The sequence below is a fragment of the Erpetoichthys calabaricus genome, chromosome 12 (genome assembly GCF_900747795.2).
Source record: "Erpetoichthys calabaricus chromosome 12, fErpCal1.3, whole genome shotgun sequence".
NCBI classification, from domain to species: Eukaryota; Metazoa; Chordata; class Cladistia; order Polypteriformes; family Polypteridae; genus Erpetoichthys; species Erpetoichthys calabaricus.
Window position 1 is genome coordinate 13,882,305 of NC_041405.2, and position 14,514 is coordinate 13,896,818.

At 40.3% G+C, this 14,514-nt stretch overlaps 1 protein-coding gene across 1 annotated transcript in view; it reads left to right on the top strand.

The window, feature by feature from the left end:
- Positions 1 to 2,599: 2,599 nt before the first annotated feature.
- ift27 (intraflagellar transport 27 homolog (Chlamydomonas)) overlaps positions 2,600 to 14,514 on the top strand; it is a 33,360-nt gene continuing 21,445 nt past the window's right edge. Inside the window, exons 1-2 of the mRNA XM_028815128.2 lie at positions 2,600 to 2,881; positions 10,038 to 10,117. Of these exons, the coding sequence (XP_028670961.1) occupies positions 2,848 to 2,881; positions 10,038 to 10,117 (114 nt within the window). The 5' untranslated portion in view covers positions 2,600 to 2,847. The remainder of the gene's footprint in view (positions 2,882 to 10,037; positions 10,118 to 14,514) is intronic.

Here is a 14,514-nt window from a genome sequence, read left to right on the forward strand (position 1 = left end):
CAGTTCAGGTTTTATAGCTAGTTTCTAGGATGATCCCAAGTTTGACATTTTACCCCAAAATTCCTTGGCTGATGCAAAAAAGAACATTCTCTGATGATTTTTAATAATTTGTGCTATTGTCCTACTTGGAGGTTTTGGGACTGCACAATTAGTGTGATGTCCTGTGCAAATGTATGAAGTCTGACAGACTAATTGCCAGAGATTCAGTCCATTGTATAAAGTGAGAAGAGTAGTGGGGGGAAAGGACTTGGGGGTTAATGGGTCAGATATGTGTGTGCGGCCCACCTTGCCTACTGTTTCCTATCTGTAGAAGACTGTGATCCAACAGCAGGTTGAACTGGGTGAGTTTCTTATCTAGGAGCTCTGGGACGATTTATATTGATAGCAGAGCTAAAGTCCACAAATGTGATCCTCACATCTGCTCCTGGCTTGTCAAGGTGGTGGCAAGTAAAGCTTGGACCTCAATTCACTGCCTCATCCTCACAGGTGGGCTCTGTATGCAAACTGAAAAGGGTCCAGGAAGTCTTTTTTTTTTTTTTTTTAGCAATCTTGATGTACGTCAGAACAACGCATTCAAAAGTCTTCACTACCACAGAGGCTCCTGGTCTGTAGACCTTTAGGCTTGTGACCTTTGTGGTTTGTTACTGGAGTGATGGTGGAGATGTTGAAGCAGGCAGAAACAGAATGGTTGAAAATGTCTGCCAATTCTGTAGACAACTGGTCTGCAGTGCCCAAGTGTGGAGGGGGAAATAAGGGCTGGGCCTGCAGGTATTTTATTTTTAATATTTTGCTTTTGCAATAAACTACAGACAACTTTTTGCAGTAAAGACAGGAGAGGGAAGCTGAGAAGAGGGGTGTGTAGAGTAGTAACAGACCATAGGGCTGATTTATGTCCCATTGTCTTAGTTAAATCAGTTTTACAGCTCATTTAAAATAACTAGCCAGTTTTGTTTCTTGCAGTTTGTGACCTGTTAAAGGACTCTCCAGACTGATTTGCTGCCATTTTCAGTTATCCGAATGCTGTCTTTCAGCACCTTTAATGCCCTCTCCAAGATGTACATGGCTTTTCTATAGTTGCCAGATCTGAAAGCAAAGTCTTGTTCCTGGCATAGTCCTCTGAGCTATGGGGTGAACTAAGTCTTAACGTTTGTTAAACATCAGTTGTTTTTATTGGAATGCAAACATCTTCACAAAAACCAATATGGGAAGTTACAGCATCAGGAGTACGAGTGTATGTTGGAGATGGCAGTTTTGAAGTCACTCTGGTCTGTACAGGCAAAGCCGTCCTGAAGCTCATCTGTTGTCTCACTGGTCCACTTTCTAACTGTTCTATTGACCGGCTTTACAGTTTTCAGTTTTTATTTGTAAGTAGGAATAAGGTGAATCGTAGAATGGTCAGAAGTACCAAGTTCTGTGAACTCTTAATTGTTCTACAGAGCACAGTAATTGATTTTTGGCACAGTAGTTGATTTTTGGTATAATTGTTTTTTGCCACAGTGATTTTTGTTTTAATTATTACTATTTCTAAATATCCTACACGAGTGAAAATGGACTAAAAGTCCTTTTGCACAAAGACAAATGTGAACAGTTTATTTGGCACATTTATAAAAGTATGCCAACTTGCAAACACGGGCACTGCTGATGAATTTCCGGCAGTTGTAGCCCACTGGGTCGACGGTCCTTATTTGGTGCCCTTCAGCCTGCCCGGGCTGCATCTAAATATTAGAATTTTATTTGAAGCTGTGCATAATGTGGATGAGCCTATAGGTGATTATCATGAGAAATATAGCAAAAGAAAATCAGCTAGGGTCGTTCATTATGATTTATATTTGCTAAAACTCATTAATTGTTAATATTGTAACTGCATCATTTGCCTGTAAATTATTTTTCATCTGACCCAGATGTAATTATTGCACCTTGACCGTATTTAGCATTCGTAGTTATATTTTAAAATGCAATGATTGATGTTTTGTAGCGGTATGGTCACTGCTGGAAAAGCCATTACATTTTCCGCTAATTTTAAGGATTCATTTATACTAGCAAATTTAAACCGCATTATTTTAACGCTGAAAATGTCGTCGGTTAAACCCTGGCGCGCTCTTCTCGCTTACTTAACGGTAAGCACGCACGTGAACAATACGGTTTCAACAAACGCCCGCTTGTGTATACGGCAATTCATTTTCAGATACATTGAGTAACCACGGGGGGTTGTCGTTTGCTTGTATTAAACTTGAGTTGTTACATAAAATACATTTTATAAGACCTGCTTTAATGCACCGCGCCGTCCAGTGGCTGAACTACTGACCTCCACGTTCCCTCCGGGCGCTGCCGCAGTGAGTGTCGCACAGCGTGACCTTCAAACCCCAAAAACCTTTCGTTTAAATGTGGGCGGGGACTGAACAACTTTCTCTAATTGCGTCGATGTTTCTCGTCAGCCTACGTTACTAGGGTAGCCAATCAAAGCCTTTGTGTATTATCATTAAGCCAATGAAATAGGCGCTTCAAAGGTAGGCGGGACTAAAAAGGTTTGTCAAATGAGAACAGTTATGCTTGTGAGTGGCAGCAGTCTTGGCTTCTCGGAATGCAAAGATTAGGTTGCTAAGGAACTAAGCGGCAACTCGTTGGCAAGCGGAAGTTGTTTGAGCGACAAATACGGTGGTGCAAAACTGTGCTTAGAGAAGCCCGCATAATTTATCCTTATGGTTGTATTAGTTTACTGTTAGCACACTAAGTCTATAGTACCGAGTAGTGTAGTTTAGATTGCACCGGCGTCCTTTACTAGACTGTTAACTGAAAAGTTGGAAGAACGTGCCACGACTGTTCTGTGGAGACGTTTGCATTGCTCAAATGGTGAAACTAAGAGCGAAGTGCATTTTGGCAGGTAAGACTAACTGATCGTGGTTGGAGTAGCCGTAAGTTTAGACATCCTCATGGTAATTAAACCTCTTCTCTTTTAAAAGCCTCGTCAGGGTTTACAGTGACATCCAACTGCCAGGCGGTTGAACAAAAAAAAACTCGGCAAGAAACTCAAAAACCCACCCGTGCCGTAACCGGATTTTTTTTCACGCTGTCAAATATGAAACTTGTCAGTTCATCTGAAAACATGCAGTCGTTTTGCATAACATTAGCAATGAAAGCCGCCGTAAAATCAGGACTGACCAATTGACATCTGTTAAGTTACGCTGTGGTGTGATTTCCTTTTTAAATTATTAGTATGTCCACGATTTCACGTCCACCTCTTCCAGAAATTACCTAATAATTTTTCTCGAACTAAATCAAAATAAAGCGGACGTGTTGATAGCTGGTCCTGCAGCCAGAACTCGAATCGATTTTGAACTTCTTAGCTCTTCGGTGGACTTTTGCAAACTTCAAGTTGAGGTTATTTTTGACAGTAACTTCTTTTTTCGAGAAACCGATTCATTCTGAGTTCAAGAGTTGCTGTGTTAACTTCATCTTTTAGCCAAGATTAAGCCTGTTTTTATAAAATCTCCAAGGAATCTTGAGAAAGTTACTCAATGTTTTCTCGGCTTGATTATTGTAACTCGTCAGTAAATCCCTGATGCGCACGGAATGTTGCTGCTCGTTTTTGTGGGTGAGGCATAACAAAGTTTGCCTCTGTATCTCCAGTTTTAGCCTCTTTACACCGGCAGCCAGTTAGATTTAGAACTGATTTCAAAATTGTACTGCTGGTTTTTTAACTCACTGCACCGGTTTGCTCCCGCCTATTTATCTGAATTGTGCGCTGTACACCAGCCATCCAGAGAGCTCGGATCTACTGGTCAGTGGTCTCTTGGGAACCTTCGTACTAAGGGGGGCAGCTGCTGCACCTCATCTGTTAAATTCTTTACCTTACTACATAAATGGGTCACTTTCAGCTGATTTGTTTAAAACTCGACAGTATTGAGTTTTATTGTATTTTACTCTATTTAATTTATTTCTGTTTATTGCATGTTTTAATGTTTAACATTACAGATGTTGTTTTAAATGTGCTCTGTAAATAAATTGACTTTGATAAAAGAATTGGTTTAATTAGGGTGCACCTTTTATACCTGTTACCCAGTCAGTTGTGCTTTAAAAATAATTTCTCTATTATAAAAGAAAATCTTGAGACCAGACCATTGCCAAGAGATTTTTTCAAGTCACGCCCTCCGCTCAACCTTTTCTGGTTAATGACCCATGCCCGAGGTCCCTCACCTCTCATTCGTGTGAAAGCTTTTGTCAGACACAGTTCCTGCCCTCTCAGCTCTTATAAATTTTAATGGTTTCATCATAAAAGAAGACTTATTATGTCCAAATCTTGTTGAAGAATTTCATCCCAAAGGGTTATCGACAGAAGAAATGAGTACACGGGCAATCCTGGCACAGAGAAACGATGAAGTCAAACGAATTTACGCGAAAATTGTCGATCGGTTACTCGGCAAATTGGTTAAATGCATATCAATAGACTCTGCTGAAACAGTTGGTGGTGATGGTGCAGAAGATGAAAACATCAACTTACAACATCATGAAGAATATCTACAACCGTTAACACCGTCCGGTCTTCCATTACTGTAGAAAGAAAGATGTATCGTAATGTTATTGCGCAATTTATGTCTGAGTGATGGGCTATGCAATAGGACAAGATTAGTTGTATTGAAAATTGAGACCAGACCATTGCCAAGAGATTTTTTCAAGTCACGCCCTCCGCTCAACCATTTCCGGTTAACAATTGTCAAACAATTCTGACATGTAAAATTTTAACTGGCGACAAGAAAGGTAATGTAGTACATCTTCATGGGATAACATGAGACAGCAAAGGAGATCTTGATATGCCATTCGTATTAAAATGTTCACAGTTTCCCGTTAGAATAGCTTTTGCTATGACAATTAACAAATCACAAGGACAAACATTCGAAAAAGTCGGTTTATTTATTAAAGAGAAAGAAACGATATTCACTCAAGGGCAGTTTTGCGTTGCCACGATGAAAGTCCAAACACAGAATCACAATTCCAAGCAATATTGATGAAAAGTTAATTCCAAATACTGTTTTTACTGAATTTTTACAGTAAAAGTGTACGTTTAAAAAGTATTTGCTTGTTAATTTCAAATCCAAACAGAACAAAAACATATAGTACAACGAATACCTCTAACGCAACATGAAACATCATTTTCTTTCAATTTATTACATTTCACTATTTCTTACTATGGTTAATTAGTCGCTGTAATGTAAAATAGTTAGTTCTATTATGCTTAAGTAACAAATCCCATGAAAATAACAAATCTATTTAAATTGTACTTCCGCTTCTTCATGTGCGAGTGGCAGAGCCGTAAAGTGGATAGCGTGTTTCGCCCACATAGGGGTTGGCGAGCGTAGCGAGCAGGGGGCCGAGCCCCCTAATAACCCCCAAAAAAACACAAATGCCTTGTGATCCTATTTAATTTGCAAAATGTTCATAAGTTGAGTTTTGAATTATGACTCTTTTTTTATGAAGCAGCATTGCTTCTGATCTTGAAAGGTTAGACTTTGAATCTCTGGGTTGCTGCAATAGAAAACGCAGGTTCAGAAAAAGGGCCATCTGCTTTCAGACCCAATTAAAAATGTCTGAATGATTTTTTTTTTTAATGCAGAGTTTATTTTAATAATTAATCAGATGTTCAATATTTGAGTATTAACCATTAATATAGACATATTAATAGGAAATGTTTAAAACATTACCAAAGGGGTCTGCAATATATTATGCATGTGTTTTATCTCACCCTCCTTTTTGTTTCAAGCATCCAACTTTAATAAATGGACAAGTGTCTGTGTGTATGTCTGTGCGGTGGCCACACCACCAGTCAAAAGTTTTAGGACACCTCAGTGTTCCTCCAGATTTAATCCTTTGGAACGAGTGGAATGAATGACCTAAAATGGTGAAAAAGTAAACTCTGCTTTAAAGACAGACAGAGGGTTTTTAAGTAACCATCAGAAGTTGGGACACCCATACAAATTGTCTGCTTCAATTTACAAGGCTTCATTTACTTTAATTGCTGCACAACATCTGTAAGTTGGAACCTGTTAGTTGTTCCCTGAAGAAGGCCCATTTGCAATACTGTAGTCTGAATTTTCCTTTTTTTAAGTTTTTGTTAATCTGAATTTTCAATCTGAACCTCTGTCAATTTACTGCTTACCCATCCATCCATCCATTTTCCAACCCGCTGAATCCGAACACAGGGTCACGGGGGTCTGCTGGAGCCAATCCCAGCCAACACAGGGCACAAGGCAGGAACCAATCCCGGGCAGGGTACCAACCCACCGCGGGTATTTGTTATATATGTATATATAAATATATATGATTGAGATATATATATATATATATATATATATATATATACACACACACACACACACATATGTATATGATATATACATAGTAGCCATGTAAACCCAGCCCGGGCTCCTAAAAACTGCTGAAATCGTCAGAAAAAAATGGAAATGCAGAGTCTGCAGTTTCACTTTGCGGATGTGCTCGCCCCCCTTGTCTATCAGTGGCTAAGTCAGTTTCTCTCTCGTTTGTCTTTTCGCGGTGGTTTCACTTTGGCGACAGAGTCATTTTCTTTCAGCTTCATGCTGTAGCCTCACACTTCTTTCTTCTTCCGACTCATTAATTTGGGGCCGCCTTGCTGACCCTTTGAGCTTCATTGCTGTAGCCTCGGACTTCTGGGCCGGACAGACGGACACTTCCTTGCGTAGACATTTATATATAAGACTAGTCATTTAGCCCGTTACAATAACGGGCGCTAGAACAGTAGTGCATGAACATTAGTAGGAACAGTCTATATTAAATGGCAAGGGACTTTGACCTCATTCTTTTTGTTGGTCGTATTTTTCTTTGTCTTTCAGCCTTTCTTTTGTTGATGTTTACTTGCTGAGCTGACCGTTCTTCGTAGGCTGCCGCCATGTATTGTGTGTCTTTAATTTTCTGTGACAGTAATACTGTCTTGTATGGCTCTATTCAATAAGGGCGTGCACAAAAAGGCGAGCTGCAAAAGGGCGACCTCAATTGAACGCGGCGAATAAAGGCGTTCGTAGATAATTTAGTTCAAATGGCTCTGGAATATGTGAAGAGCAACCAAAGGTGCAGATCTTTATTTACGTGCGCCTTTATTCACTGCGCCCAATTGAGGTCGCCCTTTTGAGGCTCGCCTTTTTGTGCGCACCCTTATTGAAGGATACCGTCTTGTACGTCCGCTGGCTTGTACGTCCGTAATATACCTTTAATTTTCTCTGGCAGTAATACAGGCGTGCGCGTCGGTAATATGCCTTTAATCTCCTCTGACAGTAATACTGGCTTGTATGTGGCTGTAATATGCGTCACTGTATTGTGTACCTTTAATTTCCTCTCGCAGTAATACTGGTTTGTATTTCCGTAAAACGCCTCTAACTTTCTCTGACAGTATTATCGCGCATCGCACCGTGCCCCGCGCATGCGCACTTCATCAGAAGACACCCACACATGGACACCTGGACGCACATAGGGATTTTATATATATAGATATGTGTGGTGTGCGTGTGTGTGTGTGTATATATGTATGTGTATATATATATATATATATATATATATATATATATATATATATATATATATATATATATATATATATACAGTGATAAACAAGAGAACCACTGTAAAGCATTGGGGAATCCACACCGTATACTCTGAAGGAAAACTTTGGGAACACAAGAGTAGTAACATTAGACTGAGCCAAAAATCATGACTGCTAACAAAATGAAAGCTTGGGTTTATATAGGAAGAAGACAGGAAAGGGCAGGATCTCAGGTGAAAGTGAGGTCTGCAGCGGGGCATGACGAAGAGGTGGAAGTAAGTGGAGTCTTAATTGGCTTTTCCTTCTGGTGGTCTGTGGAAGAGGGAAAAAATGGTGCTAGTGCCTTTCATCAACCCCTGGCTCTGTATCCTACTGTCAGTTGAGTCCTTAGACTAAGGCCAGGTTTATACTTCATGCGACGCGACACGATGCTTGCTGTAGCGGACGCTCCTGCTACGCAAGCTCTGTACTGTTTATACTCGCGTGCGTACTTTACGTAAATCTGGTGGAAGGTGGCAGTGCGAGATATTATCACGGTGAGAACAGGTTCGGCTTCGCTGTGTTGTGAATTGCCTGGAACACCCATTAAATTCCGATGACACCTTACCACAATATCTCTGAAAAGGATGTTTAATGATTAAATCCATCAGTCCAGGGATGTGTCCATTCTGGCAAGCATTGGGCAAGAGGCAGAAACAGTCCCTGGACAGGGCCTAAGCTCATCGCAAGGCGAATACAAGCATACTCATACACTGGAGTCAATTTAGCGGGACCAAATCTGCATATCTTTGGAACGAATACCGGAGCACAGTGTGGAATCCAAGCAAGGAATACCAGCGACGTGACTCCGTGCTAGACAGCAGTGCTACTGCTCCACCACCGTGTCACCCCTATGTGTGTAATTATTAACAGTATTCATTATTTAAACGTAATTAACGATTAATCTGTAAAATGTACCATACATACTTTAATGCATTTCATCATGAAAGTGATATCCAGTATACATCTAAAGATTCGAAATGTGCAGAGAGTTGGAGTACCATACATTTAATGTGTTCCGTGTGGTGATCTATTGCTGCTTGCCGTAGCGATTAAAAACTGGGATGACATCTACGACGGTCTGCTTTAATGATAAAGTAAACTACAAGGTTAAATTGGACATTTCGAGATTAAAGCGAAATTTCCACTTTAATCACAAAATACACGTTTTCACGATGTCCTTAATTTTTTTTCTCTGTGGCTCAAATACAGCGCTGTACATTATGTTGCTGTTGTAAGGTTGCAAAAAAAAAAAGACGGCACAAAAGATGGTATGTGAGACTTTTAAAACGTATCGTGTCATTACGATCGGGAATATGCAACGCCTGAATATAAAAGCACCACAAATACATTTGTATGTCGGCATTTTGCTTCACCACATTGAACCGTTCATCAAACATCAAAGCGCGCACACCGATCCCGTAGGATCCACATAACAGCTTTCTGTGACCTGTAGATAGTAAACAGAGGCTCTGATGTCGCATTCCAACTTTTAGCACACTGCGCTCCCTGACTTTTTGCCGGTACTGCAACTCACGCATGTGTCGCATTAATTTCTGAGGACCTGCTCAGAGGACGCCTCAGATGAACGCTGGGAACGCGTGACAGCCATAATGCGGGCGCGTACGCGTTCTGAGCGTGAAGTATAAACGAGCCCTTAGACTGCCTCCCAAGTGCACGTTTGTGACTATATATACTGTATATATGTACTCCAAGTGCAACAACTCACCCCCCAGACGAAATTGTGTGTGCTTTACTGTATGGCACATAAAACAATAAGAAGAAGCCTACAGGACAGGGAGTGCAGCACGTACCCAAGGACGCCATTTGCTAAGCGGCTATTTATATGTTTAGCAGAAGTCCTTTTAGGAGACGTTTCAGCCACAGAAGGTTCATTCATCGTAACTACAGGCCTGCTGTTGGTTGCACCAGGTTTTTCAGAGTAGGGTCGCTCTTTGCTGTTTAAATTTCTGCCTTCACTCTGAGCTTTGCCTTTATCAGACTTTGTATTGGTTAAGAAATGTTACACTCGGTGAACCATCTAATTGTGGGAAATGGTTATAGATTTTGATTATTAATGTAATTCTGTGGCAGCAGCAGCAGTGGAGGAAAATTATTATTATTATTTTTTATTACTGGGAAACACTACACTATTTGTTATGTTGCAGTACTTGTTTTTATGATTGACTGTTCAGTAAACTGTTGTAGGGCTGCTCAATTTATGAAGCAGGGAACCGCATACGATAGACCCTTTGTATTTGACATGCAGAGTATTAGTAAGGGGACCAGACCTTTGGCCACTTCTAAAATCAGCACCAAACTACCCCTTTGATAGCATCAGTAACACCGTGCACTTCACAGTGCAAACATGAACGCGGTTTGATATTACTTACGCAGACTGAGACTAACATTCTTTTTGTGGACTTTGCAGGTGATGCCACAGTAGGAAAGAGTGCCTTATGCCAGCTCTTTCGCAGTGATGGGACACACTTTCAGAAGAATTACACAATGGTGGGTACTTTTGATTTTATTATAGTTATTATAGTTAGGGCTGCTCTGATCAGGCTTTTGAGAGTCGATACCGATAATCATGTTGCTGGATGAGCCGATTCAGATTTTGTTTTCTTTATCTCTTTAATAAAAATAATAAAGCATTTACACTAAGCTCCTGCATAACTAGACAAAGTAAACCCTTATGTTCTGTGTTAACTTGGGTGTTTTTATAATTAGACCACATGTGTTCACCTGTCCATGTTTTATTAACAAAATTAAATTCTGTGGGCTTATCATTTAGTGACCCTAAAAATACTAAAAACAAAACTGCAAACCCCTTAAAGTAAATGCTTTTTAAACTAATTTAAAATATGTAGAGAAAATATCAATAGTACATATACAGTATATTACATATAAATCACATATAAATTTATTTTAAAGAAAATAAAATGCATCTGATAATTACAAGCTGTCACATTGATTAATTTTTTTTCTTGTGACGGCATGTATGAATGTGCCACCCTGGATTGCCTTTGCCACCTGTACCGGCTTAAGGTACCGCCTCATGCTGCCAGTAGTGAGAAGGACACTAGCAGAACGCAAAACTAGAGAAGAATCAGTAAGGAATGATAAGGAGAGAGTTCAGTTATCTGTGGCCGCTATTCCCTTTTTGGGGGGTGTCTTGCCATTGCTTCTGCAGTGCAAATGTTGTCACTTTCATTAGCAGCAAAGAAGTTGAGTCACAATCTCTCTAAGTGGACAGGCTGAAATATCTGAAGCTTCATTGACTTGGTATTAGACTGGGATGATTAAGTGTTCCCTTAGTTTTTTGATCATACATTTTATATATATATATATATATATATATATATATATATATATATATATATATATATATATATATATATATATATATATATATAATTATTGTTGGCATCCATCTATCTCAAAACATAATGGTGGCGCCTTATATATGTACTGTATGTTTATAGATAGATAGATATCTATCTATCTATCTATCTATCTATCTATAAACATACAGTACATACATATACACACACACTTATATATATTCATAACATTCGTAGTCTGAATCATAATCTGATTGTATGGGTGGTTACCTACCAGGTAACGCTTGTGGTTGGTCTGCAAGTTAGCAAACATCTGCCACGGTGCCCTCTTTCAGTTGCGAGAAGCAGATCATAGAATGTTGCATAGTTTACTGTTAAAATAATACAAAGAGTACGCAACACGTGTTTCGCCCACCCATACAATCAGATTGTGATTTAGACTATGAATGCTATGAATGTAATTACCCCGATCTCCAGGCTGTCAAATAAACGAACCACATGCCGTGGCGCAACGTAAAGAGGCTTCGCCTCTGACACTGAGGTCCATGGTTCGGTGCAGTGAGTGTGTATGCCTGATGAGCGAAAAAAATGGTTGAAACACGTGTTGCGTACTCTTTGTATTATTTGACAGTAAACTATGCAATATATATATATATATAATATACAGTTGGAAATAGTTTTACTGTCAAATAATGCAAAGAGTACGCAACACGTGTTTCGCCCTAATTCTGGGCTCATCAGGCGTACACACTCACTGCACTCCCTCTCGGGAATCGAACCTCGGACGTCAGCGCTAGAGGCAATGCCCCTAACGTTGCGCCACGGCGTGTGGTTCATTCATTCGACAGCATGTAGAACGGGGTAATTACATTCATGGCATTTGTACCGAGGTTCGATTCCCGAGAGGGAGTGCAGTGAGTGTGTGCGCCTGATGAGCCCAGAATTAGGGCGAAACACGTGTCACGTACTCTTTGCATTATTTGACAGTAAAACTTTTTTCAACCATTCTATGATCTGCTTCTTGCAACTGAAAGAGGGCACCGTGGCAGATGTTAGCCGACTTGCTGACCAACCACAAGCGTTACCTGGTAGGTAACCACCCATACAATCAGATTGTGATTCAGTCTACGAATGCCATGAATATAATATACAGTATATATTAATGAAAGATGAGACAAGAGCCATAAAAAGATTTGGGGCAGCCACCCGTATAATTTTCCTGGCTTCAGAATGGAAATTTTTTAGCACAGATGTGTACTGGTTTAAGTTCAAAATAGGACTGACTGGTGAAGTTGAGATGGTGGGTTTTTAAAATGCGATAGAGGAAGTGAGGTTGTTATGCCCGGAACCAGAAGTGACATCATCAGGTTCGTGACCAGAAGGGGCACCTTCTGGGCCAAAAGGGACGTCATGGGGACCAGGCGGAATTTCTCGTAATGGGTCTGCAGTGGAAAAAGAGAAAGGATCAGTGCACCTCGCCACCCCCTGGTCTGGGGTGGAATTACCTTTCTTCGAGCCCTTTAGCTGCCTCCCATGTGCACATGTTTGATAATATGTATACACATAATATTTGTCTAACATATTGATTTATTTAATTGGTATTAGAAGTTAAACACAGCTTTAATGTAAATGTACATTGTGGTTGTCTGAGGGAGTGACAGGTCATAAGAAAAGAAAAGGGTGCCAACCCAGCTCTCCCCATTTACTTCCAAACTATTAACGAAATATCATTCAATGGCGCCATTTCAAACAAAACAAATACCGCCCTCTGGTGTTCTGGCTAACAAAATCACCGCGTATCAAGGTTCCTTTTATCTCTTTGCCTGGGGTTTGAAGGAGCTTCGTCTCTTCAGGTTTCCAGTCAGCAAGTGACGCCTCTTCTGTATTTCACCTGAAAATCAGACAAAATGGTTGATTGCTTATTATGTAAAAAAACAGATAAGGTCCCATGGCAGCCCAAGTTCAGTGCTGAAACAGGAGCAGGCTGGAAGTACAGCGTAGGACAAGACAACACCACCATAAGTAAGCCGCTTACACCTGCTGATCGTTCAACAATAACAGTGTGAGGCTGATTAACGTGAGAAACTCCCACTAGCAGTGGTTAGCGTTGGCAGGTACATTACAGCCACTCATTTCTATGGACAGAACAGATAAAGGGGCAGAGTCAATTGTCCTCACTGGCAGTTTTTTGGCAATGTGGAGGCAAAGGAAAACAACACAGCATCTGCGCCCCCTCTCAGACCATGGTGGAATTACATACTTGGGAGGAACCCCGGAGGGTGACCCTCTGACGAGTATGCATGACAACATGCACTTACAGGTTTTAATAACTTTAATCTCATTACTTGCACTGCATCTTTTTTGCTGTTAAAATATACATTTACTATATTATAAAGGTGGATTTTATTTATATTTTTTAAGAGTGTTTCAGCTAGTCCTTCCTAATTCTAGAGGTGTAATTGTAAATTCGGATTACCATTTTAATTATGTAGTACTTGTGTCTTACCAAAACGTATAGTGTATGGCACATACAGACAAGTAATAAACGTGGTACGAATGTTTAAAAAGCCGCAGATCTATCAAATGTTCATAAGGTGATTACTGAGAAGATACAAGGCTGACATCCTTAACAAGTTTACAAGTAAAACAGACACATTTTATTGTTAAGCTAACAAGATTATTGTGTACTAAGCAGCAATTTCAAATTCTTCTTTATCTTTTCTTTTTCTATTTGTAAATGTGGGCTGCTGTGCTTAACACAAGCTCGCTCACCATGCAGACTCAGACAGGCGGAATTTGTTTTAATTAAAGGACAAAATTCAAAGGTCTGAATTCATTAAATCAGCTTTTCTTGCCATTGGTGTAATTGCTCGGGATGATTCCTTCAGTTCCTTTTTTCTTTTGAGTATTACTCCATTTTCTTGAACATAAAGGCCAATATTCCAATTTTCTCCCTTTCGGGTAAAGTCAGCCTTGCTGCTCTCTGTTAACAGGAAATTCACAGCAGAAACAGACGTGCGCTGACTCCACTACTGAACACCTAACGCAAAAGAGTTCTACAACTAAATTACCGTAAAATATAGAAAAGCAGATGATGAAAAAACAATATTTACATTTACATTTACATCATTTAGCAGACACTCTTATCCAGAGAGACTTACAATGTTTGACAGTGTTTGTTAGTTTTTTCGCATACCCCTTGGGGTCAGAGCGCAGGGTCAGCCATTGTACAGCGCCCCTGGAGCAATTACAGGTTAAGGGCCTTGCTCAAGGGCCCAGCTGAGTAGGATCTCTTTTTGGCAGTGACGGGGATTCGAACCGGCAACCTTCGGGATACCAGCGCAGATCCTTAGCCTCAGAGCCACCACTCCGCCCTTAAGAATAATAATTCTTTGCATTTATATTGCGTTTTTTCTCATTACTCAAAGCGCTCAGCCATTGCAGGTTAAGGGCCCAACAGAGCAGAGTCCCTACTGGCATTTACGGGAATCGAACCGGCAACCTTCCGACTGCCAGTTCAGATCCCTACCCTCAGAGCCACCACTCTGAATATCAATTTATCGA